General features: G+C 39.7%; 1 protein-coding gene across 2 annotated transcripts; it reads right to left on the reverse strand.

Annotated features, from left to right (window-relative positions):
• Nucleotides 1-1571: 1571 nt before the first annotated feature.
• Nucleotides 1572-9721, reverse strand: mazb (MYC-associated zinc finger protein b (purine-binding transcription factor)). Of its 2 annotated transcripts, none has more exons than XM_087794143.1 (7): nucleotides 8964-9721; nucleotides 8673-8823; nucleotides 7180-7286; nucleotides 6242-6489; nucleotides 5271-5334; nucleotides 4953-5124; nucleotides 1572-3624 (listed from the first exon to the last, which is right to left on the reverse strand). In XM_087794143.1, exons 1-7 carry the CDS (start codon nucleotides 8994-8996, stop codon nucleotides 3278-3280), a joined length of 1122 nt encoding a protein of 373 aa, XP_087650269.1. In that variant the 5' UTR covers nucleotides 8997-9721; the 3' UTR covers nucleotides 1572-3277. The 2 variants fall into 2 exon arrangements, with proteins under 2 accessions (XP_087650269.1, XP_087650268.1); XM_087794142.1 differs by having other exon boundaries at nucleotides 6874-7286.
• Between the last annotated feature and the right edge of the window lie 97 nt (nucleotides 9722-9818).

The following is a 9818-nucleotide window of genomic DNA, read 5'->3' on the forward strand; positions in this document are numbered from 1 at the left end:
TTGAATAATTGTAAGCTGTTTCACTAGCAACCCCTTTCATATAGACATTCTAGTGTTTTCAGTGTTCAATTTCCTTGAATTATTATTTAGGACAAATGTCAAATTTATCTGCAGTCTTGATGGATATATATATATATATATATATACATATATATATATATATATATACATATATATATATATATATATATATTATATAGTTTGATGTTTGATGTTGCACAATGGACCAAAGCAAACCCTCTCCACTTATAATGGCAATAAAGAATTCTGGTTCTCCTTTCGCTTGTCATAAAGGCATTGATGGTTTATCTAGTAATGCATCAACATAGCCATTCAAATGGACTTCAAGTATGGGGTAAGAAAACTTTCTAAAAGGCGTGCGTGCGTAAAACAAGTTTGTGTTTGTAATTCTTTCTTACCACATATTCAGGTAAGAGGAACAGACATATTTAAAAGGAACTCAGGAAGTGTTTTGAACATCTGACACCTCTCAGTATGAGTGTATTTTCACAGTGAATGTAAATTTAAGAATACCTTTCCAGATGGATAGCTTTAAAATATAGAAGTTCAGTTACAGACATGAACACATATTGGTGCTCTGGAAAGACAGGGAAGTACTTAACATTGATCGTGTATAAATGAAGGTTTCGAATGAGCTATCCTTCAAACCTTTGGTCATTACATTACACAGTGTTATAAATAGTAAATATTCTGATATGCTTCTTCTGTGGTCCTAAAGGACATGTTTGGACAAATTAAAAATAAACCAAATTTATTACAGTTGAGGCCTGGAAATGTTATCTTGGCAGCTACTTAATGATGAATAACAATGTTATCCAGCAAAAGAGGGCGTTTGTCAAAATTAATACACACCCAAGTCTGACTGTATGAATCCTTTCTACATTAATTGTGCTTTTTTAACATTGTTTTGTCTTCTTACAAGTTCAGATATTCTGTGGAAAAGTTTCCATGCAATACCCCTTTTTTAATTGTAATAATATTTATTATATACTGTATGTGCGTTTTTAAACACAAGATGTCAATTTAAAAGCTTTCTCTTGTGGTATTTCTTGCTTCATAATCATAAATGTGTGTGTATATTTATATATAAATATACACACACACACATCTATATATCTTTCTAAGTTTTAATGTTTTTAAAGTTTTACAACCCCAAGTTATTATTCTGGGGTTGTCAACAAGTTGGATAGGTGCAGTCACTGGTTTATCTATTTGAATTAAGTGACAATAATTCAGGCACCAGTTAAATTTAGACAAACCTAAGAAAGTAATTCAAAGAAAGTTCTGTTATCATTATTGTTCAAGTTTGATCATTATTGAACATTTGTGCATTCAGCTTTTTTGATTATAATTCCACACAGGGACAGATTGACATGTCAAGCAACAGCTAAATAGTATGATTTATTAAAATTGGGAAATTTTTGTTTTCATCCAGGGTTTGACGCTGCAGGTTGGTAGACATAAAATTAGAGAAAAAAAAAATAGAACATTCTGATGATGCTTTTATTCGTCACAACAGCCCAGCTTACAAATCAGCACCAAACACGGACTCTGTTTGATCAGTTTTACTTTTAATTTCCAAATTACAAAATAATAACATGACCTCTACTTCTACAAAAGAACATTATATTGATGTGATAAGCATCAGTTTTTTTTGTTTCATTTTGTTTTTTGCTCCAACAACATTTTGGACATGCATATTGTTGAGAAATATAAAAATATAAATATAAATACATCCCATTAATATTCTGAATGAATCCATGACTAAGATTTGAAATATCTCATCATAAAAGAATTAAATGCAGTTGAGTACGATAAGGCATTAAGATGTATCACAAGAGCTATACAGAATCCTAGAATAGAGGTATTATTTTTTTTATCTTAGTGTAACTGAGGAAATCTAAAATTTGCGTTTGATAGATTGCTACTTTCTTATCAGGAAGAACACATTTTGACAAGTAAAAAGAATAGAAGAGGAAAAAAGAAGATTCAGAGAAACACACAAAAATGAACAAACCACTCCAGTACGAAACCAGAACTTGTTCACAGTCGGGTCGAAGTGACGACCTGCTGCACACTGACAGTCTGCACACGTTTTCCACATTAAAAACAGCAACTCAAAAGTTACCAACCACTCTTCCTATGAAGTCCACTGACATCGACTTGCATTCCCAACATTATGTGCTATACAGAGTTAGACGACTAAATCTAAAGATTCACCTGGTGGACCGGTGGAAGAGAAAACCAAAAGGACAATGGCAATTACGGTTTATGTCAAATAAATGGCCAACAATTATGTTTTTTTTGTTTTTTTAAAATCAACACTTTAAATTTTAGCCTCCCAGCTTTTTTGAAACTCCTACAGGTTGCTACCAACAATAAGCGCAGAATGCCTGTTTCCATGCAAAAAATATAAGAATTAATGTGCAAGAGTTGTTCTGAACGCACAGTCTATATATTTTTAATGGCCAGACCCAGTAAGGAAGACACAGCGGAAGAAAATTTCAAACTTTCCACTTTGATCTTCGCTGTATCCAACAATTATGGTTTTAAGGTGCTTGACACTGAATACGACCTCATTCTGTACCTTTAAAAATACAAAAAAGGTTTTATCACAACTTTCCATTTTTGATCTACGTGCTCCTTTTCTCCCTCTACAGAAAATAAACTGCACTACTGCTTTGCAAATCAAGCGCTCATTTCAATCCAGCAATCTAACAAGTTGTCATGCTCCAAAATGTCTGTCGCTCACACACACACACACACGCACGCACACACACACACACATACATACACTACTTCCCTTCTACTGTGGACATACACCTCCAGATCCGTGGACTGTTCAGAGCTCTAACCTCATCATACTCAACACAAGTCGGTCGAGTTCTTAGTTAGTCTGCTACAAAATGGAGGTATGTCAAGAGCTGGTGTGAGATATACAGTACTTGGCGCACTTGCTTGGAGCATCCAACGTCGCAGTGGCAAGGAGCGAGGGGAGGGGGGGGAGAAAAGTAATACAGCAGATGGTCATAATACCACAGTTAAAAATGCATAAAAGCATTTAGAAATATTGATGACACATCCATGTTTGTCGTTAGTGTTAGTTAGACCGCTGCAGCAATAGAAGTCATCCGTTTGTGACATTCACAAAAGCTTTTGGATTTCTGTCGCGCAAGTCACCCGGGATGAATGCCTCCACTCCGAAAACACTAGGTGGTAAACTCATCAAGACATGAAGCTCATCCGCGCTCCCCTGCTAGCTGTGCGTCTGCTGTACCGCGATGCTAGAGCAGTCCGTGACCAGCAGGTCCACCACCGTGCCGCCGGTCACGTAGACGGTGGGCGCCGCCACCATGTTGCTAAGGGAGACGGAGCTGCTGGCGGCCGCGCTGGAGGTGACGGGGCTGGGGGCGCCCCCCTGGACGCTGCCGTGGGTGCCCATGTGCCCCTGAAGCTGCGTGGGAGTCTTGCAGTGGACGCCGCATAGATGGCAGACGAGGACCCCGCCCGCGGTCGTGCCCCCGAATCCCCCCGGGCTTTCTTTCCACTCCTGCCCGTGGTGCTTCTGGGCGTGGACACGGAGGTACGTCAGTGTGGTGAAACCTGTTGAGGAAGACAAGAGAGGAGTTTTGTTGCGTTCTATGTCAGAAATAATACAATGGCTCTGCTAAACAGTACTACTAAAATCGCTCTAACGAAAGGTTAAACAAGATGTAGCACCCCCCAGTGTTAGAACAGCGTAATTGCAATGTCGTAAAAAAGAAAAGAAAAACTCCAGCACCTCTGCCGCAGTTCGCATTCGTTTGCCAAACGGATAAGGGTACTTGTTGGGTTGTTTGTTTTTTTTATTTCAAAATGCTCTCTCAGTACTTTATCCATTATGGATATTAAACCGAAAACCAGTGCTCGACTCACTGCCGTAAAGCAGTTTGGTTGTCATGGGGTACGTGAAGAAGAGAGAATCAACCTTTTATTACAATAAATATAGTCATTTTAAATTGGTTTAAATTAATAAATTAATTACTATGGTATCATTGTTAATATCAAGTAGTTATTTAGTAGTTATATAGTTAGATTATCGCCAATTTTACCCATTTTTACAATGATCAGGAAGTCACATACGTCATTTTTTAGGTATAAACATACACTTTTTAATATGTAATGAAAGACAGAAAAAAGTGTGGTTGGTAATGCTTAGGTCTTCTTTGTACGAATCAAAAAGGTTTTTATTTGTTCAGGCTTTTCCTTGATTTTCTGGAACTCCCGTTGTGTTATCAGTTTTATCTTGACCTTTAAAGTAAATACTTTATTGAATATTGTTTTGATTGTTTAAGCGATTTGTGACCCTGGTCTGGAAAAGCGCTATATAAATAAAAATGACTTACTTACTTACTTACTAGACTTAGTTATATTTATAGTCATTCAATATATTTTCCATTTGTATTTTAAACTGGGTTAAGAGGGCAACAACAAACACCAGACATTAGCTTACACATTCGTATACCGATAGTAGTTTTTCATAACATCATTACTGATCAATACATCCAACCTCTGACAACACACAACAATATAAAACTTTTTTTACTCAACATAAGTTAAATTAATGACAAAATCTGACAGTATAGAATTTGTTAGCATTTAAAACTTTTGTAGTTTTTTTATTTTTATTTGTTGTCATGGACGATTGCTGTTAGACTCGATTGTTTCTCTGGCACTATTGAGAATAAGTATTCACTGGGCCAATAGTTTATATATCTAATCTGGTATTTCCTGAACAAACCACTCTTGTCTCCTGCAGTTTCAGTCAAGTCTTACCCCTGAAAGCCACATTGATGATCCACTTACACACCACAGTTCTTTGCATTTTCATTTAACAAGTCTGCTTCCGCAACATCTCTTGCCAAAGTTGGGTGGTAAACCCGGGTACTTACTGCGGTTACAGAGGTGACAGGCGTGGTGCTGGGACTGGTTGTGCACCCTCATGTGATCCGTGATGTAAGCAGCAGACAGCAGTTTGCCACAGATGTGACACGGGACCTTCTCCTCGTGGCGTATCATGTGGGCGCGCAGTCGGTCCTTCGTCGCAAAACTGGACTCACAGGTCTTTAGAATGAAAGCACACAGGGTTTGGTCAGAATTTTATAAATGTTTGTTTGTAAAGCTAGTGTAATGTCAGAAGCCTGACATGCAACTAGAAGTGATCACTGAATGGTGTTTGTGAAAGGTGTGTGACGGAGCAGAGGACGTACCGGACATTTAAAAGGACGCTCTGACGAGTGAACCTGTCGTACGTGGCTGTTTAGGTGGTCCGGCCTGTAGACAGAAAAATAAGATGGTCTTTTTTTTGTATTAATCATCGCTCAAACTTTATCCAGCAGGGACAATTTACAGCAGCTAGAATAGCCATCAAAATTCTACTTGATTAGATCATTTGTATATTTGAAACGCTCCTCAAGCTAATATTATTTTACATTTTCATCCCGTTTATAGATCGCTACACTATACTAAAACATTATAACCATTATATATATTCAACTTTAGACTTTCTTTTATTGTCATTCCACAGAAAAACACAGAAGTGAAACTGGCAACGAAATGTTGTTGCTTGGCAACCGTTAAAAACACAGCAGAGTGAATCTATATATAAAAAGTATAAATATAAATATTAAGTGAAAAATAGTGCAATATAGTATAACAGAATAAATAAATAACATTTTAAATATTGCATGTAATCAATAATGTATATAAAGTATAAATATAAATATTAAGTGAAAAGTAGTGCAATATAGTATAAACAGAATAAATAAATAACGATTTAAATATTGCATATAATCATTAATGTATATAAAGGATAAATATAAATATTAAGTGAAAAATAGTGCAATATAGTATAAACAGAATAAATAAATAACGATTTAAATATTGCATATAATAATTAATGTATATAAAGGATAAATATAAATAAATTTAAAAAAGTGCAATATGTTATTAATAGAATAAATACATAATATATTAAATAGCTCAGTTATTTCGTACTTATTGCTTGAATTTCTTTTAATTTTTACAGACGATCTTCTCAAATAAATGGAATAGGAAGATATTCCTTCACTTTACCGTCTACATGAGCCATTTTTCTTTTAACAATATAGTTTAAAAAAAAGTTTAAACAGTGAGAGAGTCATGCTTATATCCTAATGACAACAGAATGTTTCCTCCTCACCGAGAGAAGGCCTTGCTACAGTGGGGGCACACGTAGGGCTTCTCCACGCCTCCCTGGTGGGAGCGAACATGGTGACTCATGCGATCCTTCCTCTTGAAGCGCTGCTGGCAGATGGGACAGGAGAACGGCTTCTCGTCCGAGTGCGACAGGCGGTGGCGATTCAGATGGTAGACGTCGCGGAAGGCTTTCCCGCAGGTCTCGCAGGCATGGTTCTTTCTGATGGGGTTGGGGTTAGGGTTCGCCGGCCGCTAAGAGAAGGAGGAAGAGAGACGCGAATTAGACCAACAACAAAAAAATCCTACTGTTCACTTAGACAAGCTTTTTTCTTTTAATTTATCTGAACCCAACATTGGTTAGTCGTTGTGGTGCAAAAAACATGCAGGTGGTGTATTTTAGGAGATCTTAGACATTTAAATTGAAGTGAGGGGACTTCATCAAATGCGGGAAAAGGGTTTAAAAAGGCCATCTGTCACTAGCACATTTAGAGAGATTAAAACACCAGGGGAAGTTTTCTCTGGTAAAAAAAGAAGCAGCCAAAAGAAGATGGTGGACCCATCCCCGTGGCCAGGCAGCTTTCAAAACAACATGCTTAAAGGTTTGGGGTTCACGTTTTCAACAAGGCCCTGACCCACCTGTACTGTCGCCCCAGTGGCCATAACGACAGCAGCAGGAGGCGGGGCTAGGGAGTTAACACTAGCCATTACACTGGGCATGGAGACCCCATCACCGTCCTGACTACCCATGTGAGGCTGCTGGTCCCCCGACAGCATGCCGGGAGGCACCAGAGGGAGAGGATCGGACAGGTGGAGCAGGGAGATGGGGATAGTGGGCCTCTCCGGCCTCCCTCCAGCCTCCACTGCCATCGGGATCGCCACCTGGCCAGCTGCTCCCTCCTTTGCCCCCTCCGCCTGCTCCCTGGCCCTGTCCTTCATGCGTACCCCTGTGTGGACCGACTGGTGCCGCCGCAGGTTGTAGTTGTTCTTGAACTGCTTGTTGCATATGGCACAGACGTGTGGCACTCGGGTGGGCCGGGACACTGGCTTCACTGGACCACAGCGGGGGGGGGGGGGAGACACAAATCAAAGAGTGTTAGTTCAACAGATAAGAGTCGATGCACACGTCATCTAAAGCCCAGTCGGACACGAACAAATGCTCATCGGCACTGCTGTCACACCATGAAACATTAATGTGATGGACCTTCTGGTTATGGTCAGCTAATTGACATTTTAAGACATGGATTGTGAATTATTTATTTATGGGAGACAAGAGGAAACTGCTCCGCTAAATTAAATATGCTTGACATTTTCTATTAAAAAAGCATTGCAGCATTGGGACTTATACAGTGACATCTAGTGGTCTGCACGCATATTTCAACAAAATGAAATTAATCATTTAATCCTTGCGTTATCTCAGGGTAAAGGTCACCCGAAGGCCCCAAAAAAAATGTAATTTATTTTAATCCTTTGGGTTGCTTCTGGGTCAAGATGACCAACTCCACCACTGCAAATGTATTTCTGAAAGCCAGGGAGGTCGTTCACCTCGACACACAACCGAAGAATTATTGATCCTGCAAACCTATATTATGTAAAGAGCAATTTCGGAAACATACAAGTATAATAAAATATATTTGACAAAACCATAGAACAATCCAAACACAATATTAAACATTAAAAATATAGGCTATTCATTTATTTTAAAGCTAGAATATTGTGTAGGCTAAATCTTAAAACAAATGTTGTTTAACCCTTTTCAAAAGACAAAACAAACGAACCAATTATAATCATATACAAGAGACTAGTAATTTAAAAAAAGAAAAAGAAAGAAAATTAATTAAACGGGTCATTTTGTTCACATTCTGACTCTATAAACAGCAGGAGCATTATCAAAGTATGAAGGAGCCACATGTGGCTCTAGAGCCATGGGATGCAGGTGACAACGTACTATGTATATAGGTCTATAATATATAATGATCAATATTTAAATGAAATGCAGAGAAAAAGACAGAAGAAATCATCTAATCACAACCGTTTCCTAAATAGCAGTTTAAAGATAATTTGTAATTTGAATGAATCAATAGCGAAGATAAACTTTAAGAACAGATATAATGAAGGCAAGGTCAAGATAAAACTGAGAACACAACAGGAGTTCCAGAAAATCAAGGAACAGCCTGAACAAATAAAAACGTCTTAAGATGTTTCTTGAAGGAGTAATGTGAGTTTTGTTTAATGATTCAATGTTTTAATCCTGGACTCTCATCATCATTTCAATAAAGACTCGAATTGAATAAATGTTTTTAACAGCTGGACACTTTATATGTCAACCACGATGAGAAAACAAGTCCATCTCTTTATGTTTAAACAAAATAATTGACATAATAAAAGACCTGTAGTGACTTCTAAAGTCATTGTGAAAGTGCTCAGGATCCTCTCACCAGGCAGGGGCTCCTCGTTGAGAGCCGCGGTGTCGACCGTCGAGGGGGGCGGAGCCATGTGCTCCGGGGGCGGAGTCTGCTCCGAGTCCGTCTGCACCGTCATGAGTTCTGATTGGAGACTCTCCTCCACTTGGTTTTGGGTGGGAGTATTCTGGGGGAGCAAGAAAAGGCCATCACCAAATGTAAACACACGGCATCACCTGGAGGTTGCTGACACGGACCACGAAGGGCAAGACTAGCAGGTTCCTAAAAAAAACAACCGGCAAAACTCTTTGCAAAAATCAAACTAACCTGGAAGAGAAAATTGCTCCAAGCAGCCTCCATTTTGCTCCGATGGACATCTAACAGTCAGCTTGTGGTTGTAATGGAAGAGATCAGCCTTCGCATCGTTTTCCGATCGAACCCGCCGCCGCCGCTAAGACCCTCTGGCTCGGATCGAGTTGACAATAAAGACCCTCGCGACAGCGATTCTCATTGAGGCAGCATCGATGCCGACAATGGAGGCAGCTGTCGACAGAAGGCCGGTCGCTTCTCTGAGCAACTCTACTGTACGAGGCGATAAATGTCGCGCAAAAAAAAGTCGCTCCTCAAAACTGCGATCGAAACCTCCAGCCTTTCAGATCCCGTCAGAACCCCGAAGACCGAAACACGCGCGGTTTTTAAAACAGTTTAAAAAAAATGCAGATTTAACTGGTATATATTAGCAGATTACGTCATGCTTTGATTTTAATTTATGGATCTTGTTTTCCGATTTCGCCCGATAGGCCCGACCGGGTGTTTGTCAGAAGCCTCGGTCTCGCTTTCAAGCTGTGGCCGCGGTGAGCGGCGCGGTGGCCGGGCACCGGCCCGTGGTTCCCCCTCGGCCCTTCAGCTGCGAGGATGTCATCTTTCTTTTTTTATCGGCCGCTCTCTCTCCCTCCTCCCTCCCGCCCTGTCTCTTTCTTCCTTTTCTTTTTTAATTCCTCTTTCTTCTCCCCCTCCTCCTCGCCTTCTCTCGCACCGCTATGTCCCACTTCGTCTTAAAGGGATATGCTTTCCTCTTCCACCCGCCCCCTCCCCCCCAGCTTCCGCCTCATTCCCCGCACTTCCTGGGCGTGTCGGCCGACAGAAAATGGGTTTTTGACGTAGAGCTGAAAACAGTTCGAC

The sequence above is a fragment of the Callionymus lyra genome, chromosome 6 (genome assembly GCF_982586985.1).
Source record: "Callionymus lyra chromosome 6, fCalLyr1.hap1.1, whole genome shotgun sequence".
Lineage (NCBI taxonomy): Eukaryota > Metazoa > Chordata > Actinopteri > Syngnathiformes > Callionymidae > Callionymus > Callionymus lyra.

Excerpts from the sequence above, each read along its gene's own strand:
- mazb (XM_087794142.1), bottom strand. The coding sequence starts at position 8,996 with ATGGAGGCTGCTTGGAGCAATTTTCTCTTCCAG. Across the intron at positions 6,490-6,873 it reads CCACTGGGGCGACAGTACAG|CGGCCGGCGAACCCTAACCC; the intron begins GTGGGTCAGGGC and ends TCCTTCTCTTAG. Across the intron at positions 5,125-5,270 it reads AGCGTCCTTTTAAATGTCCG|ACCTGTGAGTCCAGTTTTGC; the intron begins GTACGTCCTCTG and ends TTCATTCTAAAG.